This window comes from Corylus avellana, chromosome 3 (assembly GCF_965113065.1).
Source record: "Corylus avellana chromosome 3, dhCorAvel1.hap1.2, whole genome shotgun sequence".
In the NCBI taxonomy this organism is placed as follows: domain Eukaryota; kingdom Viridiplantae; phylum Streptophyta; class Magnoliopsida; order Fagales; family Betulaceae; genus Corylus; species Corylus avellana.
Window position 1 is genome coordinate 20,294,616 of NC_142492.1, and position 24,369 is coordinate 20,318,984.

The window sequence follows — 24,369 nt, forward strand, 5'->3', positions numbered from 1 at the left end:
CCTTGTCTTTTGAGCTGGGAAAAACTTCTTGAGAAATTTAGTGGCTAACTCTTCCCAAGAATGGAATCTGCAGGCAAGGAATTTAACCACAACTTAGCATTATCTTTTAAAGAAAAAAGAAAGAGGATTAACCTGATTCCCTCTGGAGTTACGCCTTCAATGTTCTGAGTCTTGCAGAGATCAAAAAACTCCCTAAGGTGCAAGTGTGGATCCTCATTAGGTGTGCCTCTGAAGTGAGTAAAATTGTTGAGTATGTGAGGGGACAAATTGAAGGTGCCCTGTACTTCTGGTTGGTAGGCAATGCATGATGGTTGGTTGAGGTTTTGTGGAATGAAGCATGCTTCATAGGTCACCTCACTGGTGGTTGTTGGTTCATGAGCTGTCCTGCCATCGGTTCCTTAACTTCAAGTTCTTCTTCAACCTTGAACTCTTCTTCTATGTCGGAGTTGTCTCTGGGCCTTTGTCGAATGGTTTGCTCAATTTCTAGATCGACTAGAACGATGGTTGGGTTTTTAGATCGAAGCCCTTGCATGAAAAAGATCAGTTTCTGCACTTACAGCAGCTTCAGTGCTGCTGTCTCGATCACTCTTGGCAGTGCGCTTGATCACTTATGGTATGCGTTCAATCGCATCAGTGCGCTCGATCACTTCTGGTATGTGCTCGATCGCATGAATAGAACTCAGGTTGGCTACAGAACTGAAACAGAATTGAAAACAGAAAGCAAAAGATTTAGATTTTGGTAAAAATAAAAACAGAACATATTTAAAACTAAAAATTTTAAAATAACAAAACTAAAGGGAAATAATTCTAAATAGAATTTAAGGCAATCCCCGGCAATGGCGCCAAAAACTTGTTGTGACAAATACTACCTAAATTAATAGATAATATTTGCTATGTTTTAACTCGCAAGTGCACAAGGTCAAAGCAGTAGTATTGGGTGCAAGTACGAGATCATTCCCACGAGGATTGGTAACTTTTGATTAAAATTAATTCCGCAATTAAAACAAGAGAAAAGATTGATTTTTGATTCAATAAGAATAAAAAGTAGGGCTTTGATATCCACCACTAATCATATCGAGATTACTTAATGTTTGACAACCTAAGGGCATGGGTGTATACTCCTTAAGCTATTGATCTCCCTAAGCAACGAATTAGGCATGGGTGTATACTCTAATTATTTTCTTTCTCAAAGGATTTAGCATGGGTGTATACTAAGTTGTTCTTAAAGAAAGTATAAATTCAATGGAAATTGACAAACACATGAGGCATAGGGCATGGGTGTCTACTCTCGGTTCCCCATGTTGATTACCCTAAGAATCCGCAAAGATATCTTTTGTTACTCTATTAAGCCTAGAACTCAATCATCCAAATTAACTTAAATAATTAAGGGGAAACTTCATTAAGCCCCCCGAACTTCCGGCCGATTTTACAGACCCCCCCCCCCCCTGAACTTCCAAATCTCTTATTTTGGACCCCTAAACTTCCATTTTCTCTCACTTTAGACCACTCTGTTAGTTTTCAACGTTAAATGCCCATTATACCCCTACTCAGCCCACTTGAAATTCCGAAAATGCCCAAAACTACAGCATCCACCCCAGCCCAAAACGACACCGTTTTGGGCATTAAATTATTTTTTTAAAAAAAAAAAAAAAAAGCAAAGAAAAAAAAAAAAAAGGAAAAAAGAGGGAGAAGGATCGGGGTGGCTGGAGCCACCCCCTGGGCCGATCTGGGGGTGGTCGGGCCACCCCCTTGGCAAAAAAAAAAAAGGGTGATCGGTGCATTTGGGGGTGGCCGGACCACCCCCAAGGGGCTGGGGGTGGTTTCGGCCACCCCATACCGGCCAAGGGGTGGCTGGACCACCCCATACCGGACCACCCCAAAAATGGGGTGGCCCGGCCACCTCATTTTGGCCAAGGGGTGGCTGGAGCCACCCCGATATTTCTCCACACTTACTTTTCTTTTCTTTTTTTTTAAATATTTTCCTTTAAAAAAAATAAAAAATAAAAATTAATGCCTAAAACGACGTCGTTTTGGGCTGGGTGAGTGTTGTAATTTTGAAGTCCAAAACGGTGTAGTTTTAACGAGGGGTATAATGGGTATAAAAAAGTCAAACCGTTAAATTTAACGTTGAAAACTGACGGAGGGGTCCAAAGTGAGAGCAAATGAAAGTTCAAGGGTTCAAAATGAGAAATTTGGAAGTTCAAGGAGGTCTGCAAAATCGGCCGGAAGTTCAGGGGGGCTTAGTGAAGTTTCCCCAATAATTAATCCATACCACATGCATATGCTGGCCACACACATTCATGTGAGGAATTCAATAAAGTAGGAAATAATCAAGTAAGCATCACAATATGATTATCACAAAGGTGCCAATATTGAAATATTAAAAAGACATGATTAGGGCTTCAATCTAGCCCTATTAAAGTATTTAGTTACACATAAGTTTGATGCTAATCATCTTCATAATAAAATAATTCGAAAAAGAATGAACCCAAAAAAATGCTTCTTGAAGAGCCGCAAATTCTTCTCCTAGAGATTGTGTGTCTTTTTCTATGTTTACATGCCTATTTATACAGGTTAGGGGAAACCTAGAAGCACCTAGAAGCCCTAGAAATCGTAAAATAAACCCTAAGGCTCTTTCCAAAATAAGGTCAGCTGCCACACTATTCTCTGGAGCACAGGTGCGCTTGATCGCAGGGATGGTGCGCTTGATTGCACACCTGTTATTGATCCTATGTTGGGCGCTTGAGCGCTGGTGCGCCCGAGCCTAGGTCTCTTGCGCTCGGTTGTAGTTCCAGCCATGTCCCACTTTTTGCCTTTTATGCTCCAATTTCCAAAATTGTTTCTTTTTCCTAAAAAACCTATAAAAAAAGACATAAAACACAAAAGGGAAGTAAAATTGCACAAACTAACAAAACGAAAGGATTAAAAAATATAAATTAAGTGGCTAAAAATATGAATATTTTAGCACTTAACAAACGCCTGACAAAAGTTGCGCACAATACCCGAACATTCGCCCAATAGTACCGAACATTTAATAGTTTGCAGAATTGTCACAGCAGCGTCCATAACTTTTCCTACTCTATAAAAACCCTTCCCCAGACCCTTAAGCTTCATTCCGCCGCTATTGCCCTCTAGAAACTCTGCTTGAGTGATTTTGTGAGTTGTGAGAGTTCTTGAAGGAGAATGAGAGATTTCTTGAAAGTTTTGCTTCAATGAGGTAATTTTCTAAGCATAGCTTGCTCCTTACTTAGTTGTTATGATGCTTAAACGCTTTTTATTTCGTTTTGTAATCATGTATTTGATTTGATGACTAGTCTTTCACTGTACTCCTGGAGATTTCATTACCTATGTTATGATGATTTAGCTTCGCTCTGATTATTTAATAATTGTAGGTTTTAATTTATAGCTATCCTTATTTATAAATGAAATGTCTTCCGCTACAAACTCTCTTGAGTGAGGATGAGATCCCTAAGTCTTATTCCTTGCAAAATGAGAATTTGGATCCTCTATAGTTCAAATATCCAGTTAGTGTGAAAGGGTATTTTTATCTCCTCAAAAATTGAAAAGACAAAAATACCCCTCAAATATAACTAATTGAATATTTTCTAGTTCATTTGAACTGGAGAGAATCCTACTCCGCGGAATGAAACTAGAAGGCAAACCATAAAATTAATTTCATTGGGGCGCTACATGAAAGGTGAATGATCTCGGAGGCAAGGTTACGGTGGAGGATGCGTCTCGTGGGGCCATAGAACAGGATGATGATGATGCGATGCTGATTTCATATTTTTCCAACTCTATCCCACGATTCCTTAATTTTATAGCGCAAGCAATATTCATTACATACCACAGAATCCTTCTCCAAATGGTCAATCGATGTATCTTCCCTCAAACAGCAGCTAAATTCAATTCTTCTAATTTAAAAATTTTGTCAAGTCAAATATCTCTCTAAAAAGTCTTCCCAAATTAGATCAAATATCTTTTCTTTATTGAAGTGCACATTAAAAAAAAAAACTCTCCACGTGAGAATTTAATTTCATTGAATAGAAAAGTGATATACTTTCAATTCTCGAATCGAAAGTCATCCCAGAATCTCCGAAAGCACCACAAATTGATTTCCAATTGTCTTCAACAAGCAATTAATTGGAAGTAATTCAATGGAAGACTTTAGAAAATCCTTCTTTTCACTTTGTTTCCATTCAACACTAACTTTTCACTCATAACTTTATCAATTGATGCATCGTTCACCCTGCAACTTTTTCAATTCGTGACCAAAGTTTTACACCCTACGTCATAGCATCTTCTCTCTTTTTCTCCTTTAAATCCATGCTTTCCTTCTTAATTTCTTCTAATTCTTTTCTTTTCTCAATTTCAACCTCTGGTTTATTAACAACCAAAGCTGATTGCCCCTCCATTTCAGAAGCTTTGGGGTTTTTAAGTTGCTCTTCTCGTTAAATCATTTGATTATCTCATGTGAATAAATATATATTACCCTTTTTTTTTCATGGATTTTTTTTGAAACACATTTTGAGGATTATCCCCTGTCCGCATTCCTTGCATTAGGAATTTGGATTGGGTTAAAGGGTCTCATGACAGTTATGCCCCTATCCTTGTTCTCTAGTTTGGTGTTTAAACCGCTTTATGTGGTCCTTGTTAATAGGATTAGGTTAACTTTTGCTGTTTAGTTGTATTATATGCACTATAATTTTTGTTTTGAGTCTGTTATTGGGAATCCACCCATTCTCAGTATTTTGATCCTTGAAACCCTTCTCCCAATTTGCTTACAAAAAAAAAAATCGCATACTTTTAAAACTTTGAAAATCATAATAGGATCTATCTTCACATAGTTGAGATGAAATTTTATTCAATCAACAATTATGAAAACAGAACCGATGCATGCCTTTCATTTAGGCTACAAATCCAAATCCTAAAATTACAATTATCCTAAAACAAATTAAATAAGAACTCCTAATCCTTAAGGGATAATAATTCTTAATTATTACAAATAAAGACATCTAATTTCTAATGAATTAAAACCCAAACATCATAAACCAATTAAAACATGTGAAATAAATCCTAAAGATGATTCTGCCATCACCATCACCATCACCATCACCATCACCATCACTCCTCCTTGCAGATATCTTGAGCAACTGCTGCTGTCAATTTTGATCACTGGTGCACTACAAAACTCCACTAATAAGATGTAGTCAGCAATGACTGCATTAAGGTCATGGCTTCCTGCCGCTTCCAAAAGCTAGGCTAACAATAAAGAATGCTCAAAAATCAAAGTGCATTCATTCCTGTAATCATTTATAAAAATTTGCCCGTAGACTTTCCATCTCCATATCAAATTTAATCTTTGCATAACATGGAATCTTTTGAACTGGCCTTAATCTATCTATCCAGTGACTATTATAAGAATACAACAGATCCCTGTGATTTAAATGAAATATTAAGCCCAACTAAAACAATGCCGGCACTACAAGAAGTAGAACCTCCCTAACCTTCACAGTAAACAGAGCCAGTGCCACAGTTGCAGCCGCAGCCGCGTACCTAATCCATGACTCCTCTCACGTTGAATTCCAAAGTGTTGTCTCTTTGATCAACGAACCAATAAAGAAAAAGTACCCAAAAGAGATTATGACATCCATTTCGGAGTAACATTTCACATTATATCTCTTGATGCACAAGGCAATGGCCAGAAGCCTTTAAATGAGGGACCAAGATCCTCTCCATTTCAAGTGAAATGGATACTAGTCAAGATTTAAAATTAATGCATCTAAACGGAGTAGATGATTCTACATTTTTTTTAAAAAAAATACGTGCCAACATTGACTTCATGTATACCATTAGATGCACTAATTTTAAATCCTGACCATGGAATTGATATACACCCCAACCTTCACAAGTCACTGCTCTGAAGCAACAACATTTCAATAGTCCCCAAAAGTACAGGAATGCAGGAGCCTCGTACCTGATCCATCTTATAACGTTTGTATTCCAAAGTGCTGCCTCTGATCAAAGAACCAATAATGACAACGTAAGCATAAGATACATGACATTCATTTCAGTGTAACATTTCATATTATATCTCCCTGACACACAATGCAAAGGTCACAAGTCTTAAAATGAGGGGGTGTATTTAGCAATATAAAGCAAAGCATTGAACAAGGAGAAACAAGCTACAGTTGCTAGTAAAGCTGCATTATGTGATCTAACTCTGTGGGCGAACAAGAGCAAACCATGGCAAAAGTGATTCTGGGCTCATACAACTTGAGTTATTTACTGACTCGTCTCAAAGAAAGAACCAGCATGCTTGTAATCAGTTGCATAACATATATTACTGTTTGCTTACTTAGATATCCACCTTGCTATGGCTAAGTGTTAACAATCTAAGGAACTAATCTTAATAAATTGAGTCTGTAAAAGGGAACAGCTGACGTATCTTCATCACGTTTATTTGAATTTCATTCTAATATCAAATGAATGTGCATGAATCTTCATCCACCAAAATAAAACTAAGGTAAATCTTCATTCACCAAAATAAAACTAAGGTGTAAAGAGACATGCTGAACTCACTGTTGTCACAAAATTGTGTTCCATTTACTGAGAAAGGAAAAGTAAAACAAAGAAGAATATTAAATGAAAAGACTATACAAGGAAAAAATATTAGCTAAGGTTCTACTCTCCTCAAAACCCAATGACACTGTTTTAAGGTTTAAATAATTCTTGAAAGACTGCAACAGCCCAGACAAAAATTACTTGCACAAATTTCTTCCACCAAAGTGTAAATATGTATGTTTTACTTTACACGACTCTATTTGATACCAGTAACTGCATATCAGTTACAGGCCCCCCTCTCATTGTCTCCATCAATGCTTTTCACCTTTGTAAGCGTTTGGAAATAGCACACAGTTTATGTTTTTTGCTTGTCTAACTTGGTTTTATTCTCTCTTTTCTTCTTACTTCCATTCTACAAGTGCAGGAGAAATTAGAATAACTAAATGCATACTTCTCCACAACTTATCCCATTCATTTCGATGATGATAAATGATTGCCATGCATTATCAAATATAATCCTGAATTCCTATACCTACCACGGACAAAAATGGATCCAATGGATCCAAAATTCCACTTCTGTGGTCATTCTTTTGCATCATCTACAGATTACTGATTACTTCAAATTGTCATACATTGTTATGTAATATTCCAAATTCAAGCAATGGGTACTGTGGCTGGATGCCAAAAGCACAACATAGCAACCATTTTCCAAACATTCTTATGAGGAACTTGGACAACCCATTGAAATGAAATCTTTTTATTATTATTATTATTAATATTTGAAGGCTCATATTCATCTTTTATGGCGGAGTCATCTAGCGAAATGAAGCCAATGACACGTAAACAAATCATATTACACATAAAAAGATCAACAAGCACTATCTATTAAAAGAAGGAAAAACTACATTTATTCCCTCAAACTTGCACTCAAATTGCAATGTCCCCAAAACTTTAAAATGTTGCAATTGACCCTCTACACTATCTAGCCATTTTATTTAGCCCCTTCCGTTAGGATTTTTTCTTAAATCCGACAAAAATTTTAAAAAATCAAAATAATACCCTTGCATCACATAAAAAAATATTTTTTTTGTTTTAAAAAAAAAAAAGAACCATTGTGGGAGGAGACCCATGGCCAGGCCGTGAGTCTCCATGGCTAGGGAAGGTTTTCTTTTAATCTAAGGGCATAATTGTATTTTCTGAAAAATAAGATAGGAGTATAATGGAATTTTACTCATTTAACGTCGGATATAGCAAAAAATTCTAACGATGGGGGCTAAGTGATAGGACTAGCTAGGTAATCTGGGGGGAGGGGAGGGGGGGGGGGGGGGGGGGGGTGGTCAATTACAACATTTTAAAGTTTGAGAGCACATTGCAATTTGGGTGTTTGTTTGAGGAAGGTAAGTGTAGTTTTCCCTTAAAAGAAAAAAATAATTCTACATAGGCAATGAAGACGAATAACTTAAATAAATATAGGAAAATAAATTCAATTTAATCTATGCAATACAAACTAGCCCATGGAATAATTACATTCTAGGTACATCCAATGCCAATGTTATTATGGTATTAAGATTTCCAATGATGCAAGATTGATTGATGTTTTTTTTATAAGTCTTACAATGCATAGGTTCATAGTTTTTTTGATAAGTACGGTTCATAGTTAAGAACAAGTAAGATGATAAAGAAAGATAGTTCATACCATCATTGTCAACTTTTTAAAATTTTCTCAATATCTTCCTATATAGATAAAGTGAAGTTAAAGTTCAAATTTTACGGTGGATTAAGACAAGGCAAAATCTTATCTATTTACCAAAAAGGCTCAATTACACTGGCAATCCAACAAAAGGTCAGATTTATGTTAATCATGTTAACTTGTAAGAGAAATTAATAAACAACGCAGGGAATATTAATATATCAATTAGAATCTATTCGGTTTTTAGTGTTGCCATATTCGATGGTCAAAACAATGGTTGTAAGTCCTCATGTCTTAGGGTTTAGGTTGACTTCAAAACAATGTAAATTTGTGAAGAGTAGAGAGTCTCGTTAGCAAGTCTGTTAGAAATGCATCATGTACTAGACAACCGGAGACACTTACCAAGGCACTAGACAAAAGCCCCTTGATTCACCTAAACAAATACAAAGTTAAAATGTATGAAACCAAGTTAAAATTAAATAGATGGATTCATTTCATGAAAAAAAGATTCCAATCAAGGCCATAAATTCAGGAAGAAAAAGAAATTCTGTAATATGCAACGTATCTTTAAGCAATAATCAGACCATTATCAACTACAGTAACTGGAATGTGGAAACCACCAACATGTTGCTATACCAACATACCTACCGTTACGCCCCTTGATTCGTATCTTCCTTTCCCTCTTCTTTTTTCAACTCCTGTTCGTCCTGATGCGCCACATCATAGGTAGCGTGGAGACCAATGAAGAAATAGTAGATGAGCATTACTGCGCTGCAAATAAAGAACCTCCAGAATGCCACAGAACCAAGTGACCCAATAAGAAAAATATTCATCCCAATGGACAATGAAGGCAACCACGGAACAAGAGGAACCCCCCAAACCTTTGGAGCTTGGTGCTTTGGAAGCAGCGCCATTGCCAGAGTCCCCAAAAACCAAACTAAACCAGTCACTACATACCCAATCCACCCTCCCCTATTCAAATTCCAAAGTACCGTTCCTCCAATGCAAGATCCAATAATAACAAATAAGCATACAAGGAATTTAACCAAACTGGGTGTCACATCCCTGACATAATATCGCCTCACAAGCAATGCAACTGCAATAAGCATAAAAATGAAGAGTGTACTGAACGAGAAAACACTCGACAACACATCCAAACTGGAGAAAAATGCTACAATTACACTAGTTATGGTTACCAATAGAGTAGCATAAATGGGAGTACCAGTCCTTGGGTGCACAAGAGCGAACCAGGGCGGAATCATATGAGCCCTTGCAATCTGAGTCGTGTATCGAGCTTGCCCCAGAGATCCAACCAACAAGCTAGTAGTCATCCCCTTCAGTGCACATATACTCACTAAATACTTGGCCCAATTCATGCCAATTTTACCAAAAGCAGCCGAATACGCCGCGTCCCTATCAATCTCAGTGTATTTCTCCATCATTGTCAATGCCAAAGCCATCAAGCAATAAACCACAGTGATCACAGCCATGGAACCAATCAACCCCAGAGGTATATCCCTTGAGGGCCGCTTAGTCTCCTCCGCCATCGTCGCCACCATATCGAACCCGGTATAAGACCAATACACAACTGCAGCAGCCCGGAAAACACCCTTTGCTCCCATTGGAAAAAAGGGGACCAAATTTGAGCTCTTGGCATGGACAAACCCAACCACTATGATAAACAAAATGGCAATAGCGCTCAATATGCAAGTAACCCAGTTTAGGAAAGATGCCCTCTTTGTTCCACTCATCGCTATGGTATTGGCAACTAGAAGCACTCCAACAGCAACCGGATCTAAAAGATCAAAACCTTCGGCTAAGGAACTTACCTTAAAGCGAAGAAAATCGGGGTTGTTCTTGATCATACTGGCGAAGTAGGAAGACCATGCTCTGCCCAGCCCGGCCGCGCCGACTACGGCCTCCAAGAGAATATTCCCGGCGGCAATGAAGGCGATGAAGTCGCCCAACTCCACGCGCAGGTAGGAGAAGGAGCCCCCGGCGACAGGGATCTCGACGGCGAACTCGGTGTAGCAGAAGGAGGAGAGCAGAGCAGAGAGGCCGGAGACAGCGTAGGAGAGGACAATGGAGGGGCCGGCGTCATCGTGGGCTTCGAGGCCGGTGATGGTGAAGATGCCGGAGCCGACGACGGAGCCGAAGCTGAGCCAGACAAGGTCCCACCAGTTGAGGCACTTGTGCATGTTGTGCTCGCTGGCCTTGCGGAGCTCCACCAGCTCGAAGGCGTCGGTGGAGCGGTGGAGGAGGCGGTCCCTAAGGCGGGAGCAGGTGTGGGAGAGTGCGGCCTTGTAGGATGCGAGGCTTTGGAACGAGGCTTCTGGGAAGAAGTCTTGCTTGCTCCATCGCCAGTAGCTTCTACCAGGAGGCCCTGAGTGTTGTTGCTCAGGCCGCACATCCATGCTAGCGGCTCAAAGAGAGGCTGGTTGGGTTGCTTTTGGTTCAGAGAGATTGGTAAGGATTTAAACAGCGACAACCGGCGGACGCCATTGATATAATTTTGGGGAAACTTAGGGCGGTTTGGGAGTTCGATTTCAATAAGTGCGATTTTAAAAATTGTATTTTTAAAAATTGCGTTTTTAAAATCACACATGCGTTTGGTGAAACATGCTAAAAAGTTTTTTTTTTTATCAAATGAGTATTTGGATAACATTAACATATAATTGCGGTTTCATGACCAAATTACCAATAAGGACATTTCTTTATAACAATAAAATAACTAACATTGTCTATAAGCCTCCATTTTTAACACCTATGCAAACAAAAATATGACTTATAATTTGACATTAACTTTGAGTTTTCTACTTAGGCAATTATATATTGCTATATTACTTGTTTCTATATGCTTTTTTGTTTTTGTATTTTTTTTTTCCTGAAACATATTCCAAACAGACATATGATAAAAAATACAAGAACAATCCATCAAATTAAACTAATAATGTTTATCAAATTTAATTGTTACATAATTCACCAATAATTTAAATTAGTACCTGATAAATCACCAAAAAAAACTTAAAGGACATTAAAAATTAGCCTAAAACATAAATAACAAAGCACTGTTTACAACCCACAAACGGATCGAGCTATATTGTCACGAACCACTTTCATCTCCTCGTCATGTATATTGTCAATGTTTTCCTGACTGTTACTCCTTACATCATCATCATCATTATTATCGAAGTTATCTTTATCCCACTTAAACCCCTTATCCTTTATGTCATGTATTCTAATAAAATTATGAAGGACCGCGGTAGCAACCACAATGAGCATTTGGTCATTAATATCATAAGATGGCATTTGCCTTAAAATATGCCACCTATTCTTCCACACACCAAAAGTTCGTTCTATAACACTTCTAAGTGATGAGTGAATATAATTAAACCTCTCCTCTATCCCATTTCCTCGACCAGCTTGTCGAAAATCGAGAAGGTGATATCTGTCTCCTTTGTAAGGTGTCAAGTACCCTTTCATTAAGGGGTATCCAGCATCAACTAAATAATATTTTCCTACACACGATAATAATAACCATATATGAGATGTACATAAACAATATGCATTCATAATCAATAAGATTAAAAAAATACTATACCCGGTGGTGGTTTAGGAAAGTTTGCAGATGGTTTACGAATAGCATCTAAAAAAATACGTGTATCATGTGCCGCACCTTCCCATCCTACCATAATAAATGTGAAAAGTAAATCAAAATTACATGCCGCCATCACATTTTGAGTTGGTGTTCCTTTCCTTCCAATGTATGGAATTTTCTTATCCTCTCTAACAACAACTGGGATATGTGTTCCATCAATGGCACCGATACAGTCCTAAAATACACATGTCATTAAATTTTAGATACTTATTAAGCTACTTTAACAAAATGTAAGCACACATTGAGCAATATTGATAAACAAATAAAATAAGTACCTTAAAATGTGGCCAATACAATGGATTGTGCCAAATTTTTTTGGGAACTTCACTGAAGGTGGGATCAAAAGGTTTGATGAGATCCATTGCCATTAGGTTAAGCGCTTTCAGAACTGTATGAAAATGTCTATGTATAGTCTCACCAGAATGTTGAAACCTTTCTTGAACCATTCTATTACATGATCCTTGTGCTAGAATAAACAAACATATACTTACTGACTCTTCTAGTCTAATATGCCTCGTGTGCTGAAGTCCATATGTATGTTGCAGAACATTACATAATTGAAAGAAAATACGTGGTTTTGATTCTAAACATATCATGACATATAGTCTCATTTCCAGTCATCATATGTATCAACCACCTATATCCAGTTTCTTTAGAATTTCTATAAGGTTGTTTATCAATGTATTTAATGGCATACGTCACTACTGCACGACATCCAGCAAAAACAAGATGGTAAAATTCATCATCACTATCATCATCATCATTCTTGTCATTATCATGAAAATGATCATCATTACCATAATCCATATAATCATCATAGTCCATATGAGTGATACCTAAAAAATATTGACAATTAATAAGATAAACACATAAAACTATCTTTTAAAGAAATTGTTCAACAATCACATTTATCAAATTTGCATTATTCAAATATAAAATAACATAAGTCATATCAAGTGGATAAACTAAAATTACATTGTCCAAATGTAATAATAATAATAATAAAAAACACATAGTTCAAACATCCCAACACCAAAAATAACAAGTGTCTTATTGCAAATTTATCCACTTGCTAATCAAGTAAAGAAATGGCGGTTGTCTATCGATTTTGCTTCATCTTTTAGAAACATAAGTTGCAAATGTGGTTTTTCCAACACAGCAAACACCTCTCTCTTTTCTTTATTCTGAAAGATACGAGCTGCCATACGATGGAAATCAGAACCCTCCTCAACACCATCCAAGGTGCACACACGCTTCAAGACATCACGAATACTATTACTTGAATTTGCTTGACTTGTGGCCTTTAACTCAACAGCATTACTTGTTTTGCTGAGCTCGTGTAGCAGCTTTGACACAGTTCCTGCTTTCTTTCCTTTACTTTGCATGACGGTACCTACTCGCTTCTTTCTCATTTCTTGGGGAGGCTGTTTAGGATTAGGTGGTTGTGTAGGATTAGGTGGCTGTGTAGGATTAGCTGTTTGTGTAGAATTAGATGGCTGTGTAGGATTAGGTGTCTGTGTAAGACTAAGTGTCTCAATATCATCATGATTATATTGAGGACTCAACTCACTAGATGAGTCACCTGACACCTCCACAGGAGTCTCAAAATTAGTAGGTAAACCACCTGAAGAGGGAGTCCATGCGCTTTCTCCAGTAGCCGCAATGTCTCTGAACATTATGTCTAATAAATGAAGGTTATCTAAACCTTTTTCCCGGAATTTTGAAGCCTCAGGAACCTCCTACATAATTAAAATACTTATATTAATAACTAAAAATACAAACTATTACTAAAAAAATCATATTAATTGATGACGAGAGACACACCTTTAACTTCCATTCCCACCATTCATTCGTTGCAACTATTGTTCCTTTGGTTGCGTCCCATCCTAATCCAGTTTCACTTCCTTTGAATTTGTTCCAAGCAATCCAATCTTTTTTCAATGTGTCCCACTTATTCTTGAACTTATGATATTCCCATGACTTACCGGTCTTATTTTTAAATGCTACCTCAATATTCTTCCAACCATGTTTTGTAAAGTGGGTATTTGGTCGATTACCTTGAAATACCTCATCCACACAGAGTTCACAAAAGATTGTAGTACATTGTGATGTCCAAAGAGCTCTAGCATCTGAGTTACTTTGTTTTGATTCAGGTTTAGGATTGGATATCGTATTTTGTTTATCCATCTACAAAATTATAATTTTAGAAATCTAGTAAGACACTAATATATTAACCATCTCATATACCAATAAAAACCAAAAGAATTATTAACATAAAAGTATAGCATTCAACTATATATAAACCATCAAAGCTTTATTTAAGTCTTTACTTTTGTCATTTTTTAGCTTATACGTTGCCACATGTTTCTTTGATATATAAATAATATTTGAATTTATCCTTCACTATATTTCATATATGGACATGTGGAGTTGATGCCAACATTGAAACGAAACAGCACTAAAAAAAAAAAATTAAAAAGTCAGTATTTTAAATTGTTACTGTGCAATGCACAGTAACGGATCACTGTGCACTGCAAGTAATCAGTGCACAATAATCCAGAAAAATACTCCAGCCTCTATGTGCACTGCATAATAAAAAAATTTTAAAAAAAAATCACAAAATATCACTGTTTATTACCCATTATATATATATCACAAACTGGCAATACCCTTTTTTTTTTTTTTTTTTTTGTGGGATGTGTGTAACACCGAGAGATGGAGAGAGAGGTCCCTCCATTTATACATAGAAAAAATAGACAGTATATATATATATATATATATATATATATATATCACAAACTGGCAATACCCTTTTTTTTTGTGGGATGTGTGTTGTATGTGAATTTTGACAGAATTATTTGCTCCATATCTCTGTTTGTTTGGTGGGAAAAATAGAGAAGAGACTGCAACACATATATAAAAAGGCACAATAATCATACAAACCACATAAACAGTGGAAAGTTTTACAAAAGTAAAGAAGTTATATGGAGAGGAAGAAAATATTAAGGTGAGATTATTACTTGGTAGAGGGGCGGAGAGATGAACAACAACGACGCACACTGCTACTCGGCGGAGAAAGGATGAACAAGACAGAGGAAGAAAAAAAAAAAAAAAAGAGAAAAAAGGGTTTTAATATATTTTAGGTGGGTATTCTTAGTATTTTTTTTCATTTCCGCTCAAAAAAAGGTAACTATTGCACCAAATATCTTTTTATTAGAAATCGCGATTTTGTTTTAAATTCGCACTTTTTTAAATAAGCACCTTCTAGTCAGCTTATGGAAATCGCAGATTTTTTTGCAATTTTAAAATTCGCGTTTTTAAAATCGCAATCCCAAACACCCTAAAATTGCGATTTGGTTTAAAATCACAGGTTATTTTTTTGAAATCGCACTCCCAAACGCACCCTTAGGAAGCTCCAGAATTTTCAGCCAATTTGACAAACACTCTGGAACTACCAAAACTCTTACTTAGGTCCCTTGAACTTTGGTTTACTCTCACTTTGAACCCTTCTGTTAGTTTTCAATGTTAAATTCAAATTGTTTGACTTTTTATGCCTATTATACCATCATCCCAAAACTATACCGTTTTGCGCCCTAAAACTACAACACACACCTAACCCAAAATGATGTCGTTTTGAGTATAAAAATAAAAATTAAAAAAAAAAAAAAAAGAAAGGACCAAATCGGGATGGCTCCAGCCACCCTAGCCGGTCTGGGGGTGGTCGAACCATCCCCCCATGCCCATGGCCAGGGGGGGAGGGTGGTCGAATCACCCCCATGGCCAAGGAGGTGGTCTGGCCACCCCCAAAAGGCAAAAAAAAAAAAAGGGGGGGGGGGGGGGGGGGGGCGGACTACCCCCAAGGGCCTGGAGGTGGTTTCGGCCACTCCATACAACCGGTAGGGGGTGGTCCGGCCACCCCCAAAACACCCGATCTCCTTTTTTTTTTTTTTTTTTGGCCTTTTAGGGGTGGCCGGACCACCCTTGGCCATGGGGGTGGTTCAGGACCGGCCAGGGGGTGGCTTCAGCCACCTCGATTTGGTCCCTTTTTTTTAAAAAAAATATTATACTTAAAACAACGTCGTTTTAGGTTGGGTGGTGATGTAGTTTTGAAGCCCAAAACGGTGTAATTTTGGAGCTCAAAACAACGTAGTTTTGGTTGAGGGTATAATAGACACAAAATGTCGGTTTAACAATGAAAACTAATAGAGGAGAAAAAAATGATAGAAATTTAAAGTTCAGGGGGGTAAAGTGAGAGAGTTTGAAGTACAGGGAGTGCTTGTCAAATTGGCTGAAAATTCGGGAGGGCTTGCTGAAGTTTTTCCTATAATTTTTAAATGTATAAAGTACTAAAATCATTATTAAATTAAAAATTAAATAATAATTTATTCAAAATCTAATAATAACTCTAAGAGTATTTTTTAGATAAATTTATGAACCAACCCCGAGAATAGATGGCCGTTCAATTTTTATTTATTTATTTATTTTTTTCAGTTCTAAGCCTTGAATTTATCAAAAATGTACAAATAGATTATTCTAAGGACCTTTGGTGTAATACCCCGACGAAAACACCTGTTTTAAAAGATTAAAAATTTTCTACAAAAACAGTTAATGCTTTCATAAAACAGGGTTTTATAAACCAAAAGACCAAAACCCTTTTAGTAGCCCAACCCCTTTAAGCCTTTCTAAAACAAAACCCAAAACCACCCCTCACTGACCGAGCGTACGCTAGAGGACCTCCCGACCGTACGCACATGGCCTATAGTGCGAACGTACGTTAGGGGGACCACCACGAGCATTTGTTGACCAATCTTTTAGCTAGTTGGCATTACCACAGAATGTACGCCTGAACCCTTTTATCCAACGTATAATAGCACCTGAACGTTTGCTAACAACTATGAAAAGCAATTTTAACCCAAGCCCCTGTAAAAACTAAGGGTGCTTTTGATAAACGTTTTTGGAGGCATCAGTTTCGCATTGTTCACTTGATGGAAAACCTAGTACACGTTGTGACCCTTGCATGCAGAGTAGCTGTTCTCGCCTGCACCTATGTGTGAAAAAACCAATGTTTCACCTCATTTGAAGCAGCCTTGCTAGTTTACTGAAATGCCCTTCTAATTGTGTTTCTCACCTCTTTTCTATGCATCCGTTTAATTGTCCAATGATTGTTCTATGTCATTTTTGTTCTTCACTCTCATGCCTCCTTTTTCCTCACTAAGCCTCATCCTCTTCAACAACCCACTGCAACCACAGCTGGATGCTCACGCCTTCTTCTTCCTTAGTAACCCAGTGACGGTGAAGAGCTGCAACCACGACTCCACTCACTAGAGCCCGAACTAAGGTGATTTTCTCTTCATTTCCCTGTTTCGGTCGTATCATTTGAAGCTTTTCATTGGATACTTTTGAGCAGATGAATTTGTGGAAACCCTTCTCCGAAGGTTTGTTCATATTTTTTACAAGATCTGACGATTCTGACTTAGTTTAGTTCACTACAATTAATTGTGATCATATTGATTGTAAATACTAGCAAGTAAAGAGATATTTGTTTGGCATTTCCGACTATTCTGAATGAACAGTTAGAGGGTTCCAGTGTATATACCCAATACATATTTTTTTGGAATACATATTTAAAGAATTATTTTAGAGATTCGGACTGAGATTTAGCAAGATGTGCAATAATGTGCTCAAATAAGGGATGAGCTTCAATTTATTTACTTTTTTTTAGAAAAAAAAAAATCATTAAATCTGTTAAATTTATTTTCACAGTAAAAGAATAGCGTTTCTTTTATTGCTTTAAAGTATGGTGGGAAGCCTTAGAAAATGATGCAATGGGATAAAGGAAAGCCTTGATGATAAAAAAGAAAGAGCACTGGGCCAAAGGAAATACAATTGATAACATTTTACTAAAAGAAAAATCAAATTTCATGTATATATGTTTTTGTGCAATTTCAATTTAGTTATTTGGTTTCAAACTCGAACAATTAGATTCTTTAAGTTTTACTCCAATTTCGACAAAAGCACAATATAGCAAACCCACAACAAGAGAGGAAAGTGCAATATTTTGCCCATGAATTACTAAAGGGTCTTGTTTGGTTTTCTTGCTTCTCTTTTCTTAAAATCTCGGTCTTTGCTTAATGCTTAATGCATGGTAAAGCACAAAACATGCTGAATGTCTCCTTCATTTCACTACTAGAGCAATTGGATAGCTCGTTGAGACTCGAAACTAGGGCTGGCAAAACAAGTCCGCGGGTCAACCCGCAGGTACCTGCGACCCGTTTAAGCAACACACAAACCCGACCCGTTTAATAAACGGGTCGGACCCCTGACACGACACAACACGGGTTTTTTCACGGGTCACCTGACATGACCCGTTTAAAATAACAAGTCATGCCGGGTCGACATGACCCGTTTACCCGTTTAACTTAAAAAATGATTTTTTTTTTTTTTTTTAAAAAATAAAATAATAATAGTTTTAGCAATTATCTCTTGAAATTAAACTCCTAGTAAGCTAGCCACACCAATCTCTTAATAGTCATAAGTTAATAAGCTTAATTGTCTAATCAAATAACAAAAAAAAAAAAAAAAAAACTACATCATTACAAATTTACAAATACAAATTGAGTTCTCATTTTTGCCACTTGTTGTCCACTCTTAAATAGTTGAATGATCCATAAATATGCTCATTTTAACATGCTCCAGATGAACTTGAAATCTCACAGGAATTGATACTATCCAATGTCAAAACATCCTCTTCTTCGTTATCCACGTCATTAAAGCTTGTTCTATATCAAAAGATAAGAGAAATTAATGTCATTAAAGTAAGATAAAAAAATACAAGTAAATGAAAAAAATTAAATATTCAAATAACTAATATTACCTTACTCTCCATATAACTAATCTCTAGTGCAAATTAATGCCTCAACAATATCAAGTTTAAGTAAACTCCTATACTGATCAATCACACGTCCACCAACACTAAAAGTGGATTCTGAAGCAACAGTCGAAATAGGAATACTCAAAATATCACAAGCCATAGCAGCTACTTTAGGATAACGAAATTCATTTCCTTTCCAAAATGAAAGGATGTCAAATGTCGCATTCTTATCCACATACTTGAGTTCATCCAAATAAAGTTCTAATTGAGTCTTTTGTGCATCAGAATCGACTCCATAAAATGGTAGAAATTCCTACATGAACAGAGAAAATATAAACATAAAATTAGTAAGTGGTTATAAGTATATATATAATATACTAAGCTTGTAAGTTACTAACGAGCTAAGAAACTTATGATATTATTCACCTTTTCCCAATCTGGGTCTTCTTGTGGCCGAACGACTGTGGAGCTTGAAATTGTAGGAGTACTATACTCCATAAAAACTTGTTATAAACATTATTATACTCTTCAAAATCAGCTCCATAAATCTTCGTATAGTAGTACTTTACAAGGTGAAGCTTGTAACGAGGATCCAAGACAACTGTAATGGCCAACGCTACACTAAATTCTGACCAATATTTTTCAAATTTGGTGAGCATTTGATTTGCTATTAATCTCTTATACCCATCTCCGCCCACAACTTCTTGCTTCAAGTTCACATAAATTAATGCAACTACAAGAAAGTATAAATTGGCTGTGGGATATTTGGTACCAGAAAAAGCACATGTAGCACGATAAAAGCAGCCTAAGAAAGTACTGATATCAATCACCCTTTCCCACTCAAGTGAACTAGGACAAAACTTATAGTTTTCATCAATCATCTCCAAATAAACAAAAGCACGCTTATAGTGAATAGCACTCTCAAGCATAAGATATGTCGAATTTCATTTGGTTGGCACATCTTGTCTTAACCCCTTATTACTGTCCAATGACATTTCATTGACAGCATGAAGAAAACTTTGTTTTCTCACTTGTGATCATCTAAAATACTTAACACTATCTCGAATATTTTGGATAGCATCAGTGATCTCTTTCAATCCATCTTGCACTATCAAATTAATAATATGGGCACAATAACGCATATGAAACAACTCACCTTCACAAAGAAGGGCTTTCCTCATGTTTAATGTTTGTTTTAGTTTCTCAACACAACCATCATTAGCAGAAGCATTATCTAATGTTATAGAAACCTTTTTATCAATCCCCCACTCTTGTAGCAAATTATTTATCTTGTCAGCCAAAGATTCACCATTATGTGGTGGGGGTATAAATGAAAAGCTTATCACCATTTTAGATAATACCCAATTTTTGTCAAGAAAATGTGCAGTGAGGCAAATACACCCATCAGTTTTCAAAGAAGTCTACAAATCAGATGTAAAACTAATCCTCCCAGGACAAACAGTTAACAAAGACTTAACTTTTTGTTTCTCCAACATATGCATCTTAACCAATTCAGCCTTAGCAGTATTTCTTGTTTCTCCAACATATGCATCTTAACCAATTCAGCCTTAGCAGTATTTCTAGAGATTAATGGTACATCACTACGCAAGTATCTATGCATCTCTCTTACACCATCATATTCAACATATGAAAATGGCAAGTCATGCTTAATAATTGTAGCAACCAACAATTCTCTATATCTTTTAGGACAAAATTTTGAGGTGCTTACTGACAGAGTTCCTCGATCTCTAGATAGGAGCAATTGCTGAATATCATGATCATTTTCCCCCCACAAACCTTCATATGCTTCTGTAGATTTCCAATTCCATGTGAACTGTTAGTTATATATTTATGATCACAAAACTTGCATTTTGCCCATATCCTTAGGTCATTTGGATCTTTAGAAGGAACTTCATCAAAATGGGTCAAAACTGCTAAGGTCTTCTTATACTTCTTCTGAACCCTTTTGTTCGTCATCGGATTCGTATAAACAGAAGGATCTTCTATTGTATTTATTTCAACCACATCATCATCGAATACAACCGAATCTTCGTTAATCACCTACACACATAATCGTTAGTAAGTTAGTTAAAGATAAGTTTAAGGCTTCTGATAAGTGCCAAATATTGCATATTTGGACCCCTTTATTTACATTAGTTAATCCTTTAGCTGTGTCGTTATTTAATATTTTGTGTTAGTTTTGTGTTTTTAGTATTTTGTAGGTCATTGAAGAAAAACTGCAGCTTTAAAGGGAAAAATGAAAAGTTGGAAGAAAGAATACTTTGAGAAGACCTAGATTGTGTGGTTAAGTCTAACCAAATCCAAGAAAAGGTTAAATCAGATTAAAGTTCAGATTTGATAAGATTTCGGATCGGATTCAAATTCAAATTCTGCACACGTCTTAGTATTTTGACCATAACTCTCCGTTCAAATATCTGATTGAAGTGATTCAAACGGCATTGGAAAGCTAGCTCAAAATACTACAATTTGTTGTGAAATAGGATTTTCGTAATTCTGACAGTTTCTATGCCAAAATCGCCCCACAATTAAAGGACACAAATCTGGACGAATCCTATTCCGATTTCAGACTTCTATTTGAACTGGGAGACAGACCTCCGAATTATCTAGGTTTATTTGGGCTGCTAAGACTTCCCTAAGCCTATAAATAGACTTCTTTGCATTCAAGAAAAGACAGACAATCCCAGAGAGCAAAATTCTTTTCTTTAGTTTTTTCTTTAGGTTTAGGTTTAGGTTTAGGTTTAGATTATATTTTTATGTGAAGCTAAATTCCCAACTAAGGTTGGGGATGAAGCCTCACCGATGAAGAACAACATCACTTTTATGTAAGTTTTTATTATTCTGATTTTATTGGGTTTTATATTTCAATTATTTTACTTTTAATCAATTGTATGGAGTGATTCTTGGATATCTCTTGTGATTCAAAGATACATGTGATGATTTGAGATAATTTCATATGATTGATTGCTTGGCTTTTAACTCATAAAAATTGGATATCCCTTGTAATTTATTCTACGGATACATCTGATGTTTCAATTGAATTTGGATTCCTTTTGTGATTTGGTCAATGAATGGTTACATGGGATGGTTTTGATTAATTCTTTGAAGCATAGTAAAACATATCTATGATTTAATTTGTGAGAACTTCAGATTAATATTGATAAACATAAAGTATGTTGTTATAATTTGGTGAGTGTGAATTCCCAAACCTTAGTACCTTTATCCTTAGATTTACTTATTTTATTTAGTTTATATTTATCCTTTAATTTTCAAAACTCAAAAATCAAAACCCTTTTGGAACTAAATTAGAATTTAATTAGTTTAGATATAAATTGCTCTTTCAAAAATACAATTCTCTGTGGGATCGACCTCGCACTTGCAATCCATTAAACTACAATTGATTCGTGCACTTGCGAGTTAAAGAAATTTGCACAACAGCTTCAAGTAAGAATCAAACTAGATTTAGTAACGCTACAACAAAACTAGAATTAAGTAAGCATTAATTCTTTGTCATTCATCAAACACATTGTTTGTTGTCAAATTGTGTTTAGCAATTTTAGGCTAAAAACAACAATGAAAGCTAAAAACAAAACTTGTATAATTTTTCTACATCAAAATACAGTAAATACTTATTCAAAATCTTAATCTTATGGCATCAAAACACACAATGACATAAATTATTAGCAATATAAACTAAGCACAATCTATATGGTTCAAGAAAAATTGTATGAATTGTTTCTCCTAAAGCTCCCAACAACAATAATGTTGAGATTCTAAGACAAGCCAAAACAATGCTGCAGCCTACAATAATAAAAATAATCCAAATTTTAATCTCATGAAATCTTAAAAATTAGTTTTGAGTCAAAATGTTAGTTTTAATCTTTAACAACTAAGCCATACAGCCCACACCAACTAATAACTATTAACTAAGCAGTCTAGGCCATTATTTAATTTAATTTTTTTTTCTAATTCACTAAGCCACTAACTGACTAACACACACTCTCTTGACACTTGGGACACTTGGCCACTAAGTTCACACTCCACGCCACTCCCTCTGCAACATTGAAACTTACAATTTGCAAGACTGCAAGTGTATTTTTTAATGAATAAAAAATATATATCTAACAAACTAACAAATTAACAATGCATTACAAAGACAAAGGATTGAAAGGATTAAAGACACCTTGAGATAAGACCAAGTGACGAACAACTTGCATAATTATTTGTTGAGAGGAAAAAAAAAGTATTCTGAGAGAGAGTGACCGGTGAGAGAGAGAGTCTTCTAACAACAACCATATACCAAGCAAATCCCACAAAATCATGTGCAAACAACAACCATCTATCAAGCAAATCCCACAAAATTAGAGCATGAGACTTGAGAGAGCAAGAGACTAAAGAGAGAGATACGTACCGAATGCGACATCGGCGGAAGAGAGAGAGCGGTAGTAGTGAAGGCAAGGAGCGGCGGTGGCGTGGGCGTGTTCGGTGGCGTGGCGTGAGGTCTAGTGAGGAGTGAGGCCGAGACTCGAGAGGGAGGAATGGAGGATTTTTTTCTAGATCTGGAGCTGGACTGCTGGAGGCCAATTTGTTTTCACTTTATGCATTTTTTTACTTTTTCACTAATCACTATCGATTCTAAAAAATAAAAATAAAAAAACAAAACAAACGGGTCACCCGCGGGTCGACCCGTGACACGACCCGCCAGACACTCATAAACGGGTTGACCCGTTTATGACCCAAACCCGTTTAATATAAACCCAAACCCGCTAATTTTGTGTCGTGTTCGTGTCGGGTTGTCGAGTCGTGTGAAAATTGCCAGTCCTACTCGAAATAAAAATGACACAATTGCATGCATGTATAATCAAGTTTACAATATAAGTTCGTCAATGCTGGCTAAACAAGACACTATGACAACAAAAAGGAAGATGAACTTCTTTTTATACCCAAAACCCAGCGACCTGCAAAGATGAAGTTCCGCAAAGGTGGTTCCCTTTTTCCAACTTGGTTAACGAATAAACTTGTCTCATGTAGAAGGTAATTAGTTAAAGACTTTGTATTTTTGTTGATCTCTTTTGACAAGTAGTGGCATAAGTTCACTTGTCCAAGGTTGTTTATATTTGTTTGTCAAAGTTTTAAAATAATATGTTCATTTTTTTGTTGTGACGTGACATGAAAATGAGAATAATTTTAAGTGTTTTATATTATGAGTTGTCTATTAATACTTTTGCTTTTATAACATTGTCAATGGAGCCTAATACTTATATTGCTCGGATCAAAACAAATAAAATATGCCAGTTAGATGGAGGTTTTGCTTGTTTTTATCCCTTATTTCTTTAAATTTTGTGGTTTTGAGAAGAAGATTATTAAATATAAAACAACCTCTTAATTTGTTTTAATACTCGATTAAATATAAAAGTCTCACAGGAAAATTTAAATAGACAACATTTAATTTAACCATGCTTGACATTTAATTGAACCATATATAATAAACGACATTTAATTGAATAACCATACATTTTGTCATGCCCATGGTTCTATGGTTGTAGATGTCAGAACGTTCATCAACTA

At 36.2% G+C, this 24,369-nt stretch overlaps 3 protein-coding genes across 14 annotated transcripts; all 3 read right to left on the reverse strand.

Annotated features, from left to right (window-relative positions):
• Positions 1-4,834: 4,834 nt before the first annotated feature.
• Positions 4,835-10,775, reverse strand: CAT8 (cationic amino acid transporter 8). 12 transcript variants are annotated; one of them, XR_009439362.2, is made up of 4 exons: positions 8,899-10,775; positions 8,657-8,687; positions 5,978-6,017; positions 4,835-5,599 (listed from the first exon to the last, which is right to left on the reverse strand). XR_009439362.2 is itself a non-coding variant. In XM_059585670.2 (3 exons), exons 1-2 carry the CDS (start codon positions 10,666-10,668, stop codon positions 8,905-8,907), a joined length of 1,638 nt encoding a protein of 545 aa, XP_059441653.1. In that variant the 5' UTR covers positions 10,669-10,775; the 3' UTR covers positions 4,835-6,017; positions 8,899-8,904. The 12 variants fall into 12 exon arrangements, 9 of the variants coding, with proteins under 9 accessions (XP_059441653.1, XP_059441652.1, XP_059441646.1 ...); XR_009439366.2 differs by lacking the exon at positions 8,657-8,687 and having other exon boundaries at positions 4,835-5,257; positions 5,508-6,017; XR_009439365.2 differs by lacking the exon at positions 8,657-8,687 and having other exon boundaries at positions 4,835-5,262; positions 5,508-6,017.
• Positions 10,776-11,326: 551 nt separating this feature from the next.
• Positions 11,327-12,737, reverse strand: LOC148586900 (uncharacterized). Its single transcript, XM_088514943.1, has 3 exons — positions 12,188-12,737; positions 11,856-12,087; positions 11,327-11,772 (listed from the first exon to the last, which is right to left on the reverse strand). The coding sequence occupies exons 1-3, from the start codon at positions 12,521-12,523 to the stop codon at positions 11,327-11,329; spliced, it is 1,014 nt and encodes a 337-aa protein (XP_088371069.1). The 5' UTR covers positions 12,524-12,737.
• Positions 12,738-12,988: 251 nt separating this feature from the next.
• Positions 12,989-14,099, reverse strand: LOC148586901 (L10-interacting MYB domain-containing protein-like). Its single transcript, XM_088514385.1, has 2 exons — positions 13,737-14,099; positions 12,989-13,651 (listed from the first exon to the last, which is right to left on the reverse strand). Exons 1-2 carry the CDS (start codon positions 14,097-14,099, stop codon positions 12,989-12,991), a joined length of 1,026 nt encoding a protein of 341 aa, XP_088370511.1.
• Positions 14,100-24,369: the final 10,270 nt, after the last annotated feature.

Bases quoted from the DNA above. Each gene is read 5' to 3' on its own strand.
- LOC148586900 (XM_088514943.1), bottom strand. From the start codon at position 12,523: ATGAGACTATATGTCATGATATGTTTAGAATCAAAACCACGTATTTTC. The intron at 12,088-12,187 runs GTACTTATTTTA...TGTGTATTTTAG, and splicing joins TGTATTGGCCACATTTTAAG to GACTGTATCGGTGCCATTGA. The intron at 11,773-11,855 runs GTATAGTATTTT...TATCGTGTGTAG, and splicing joins CTTTCCTAAACCACCACCGG to GAAAATATTATTTAGTTGAT.
- LOC148586901 (XM_088514385.1), bottom strand. From the start codon at position 14,099: ATGGATAAACAAAATACGATATCCAATCCTAAACCTGAATCAAAACAA. The intron at 13,652-13,736 runs GTGTGTCTCTCG...TTAATTATGTAG, and splicing joins GGTGGGAATGGAAGTTAAAG to GAGGTTCCTGAGGCTTCAAA.
- CAT8 (XM_059585669.2), bottom strand. From the start codon at position 10,668: ATGGATGTGCGGCCTGAGCAACAACACTCAGGGCCTCCTGGTAGAAGC.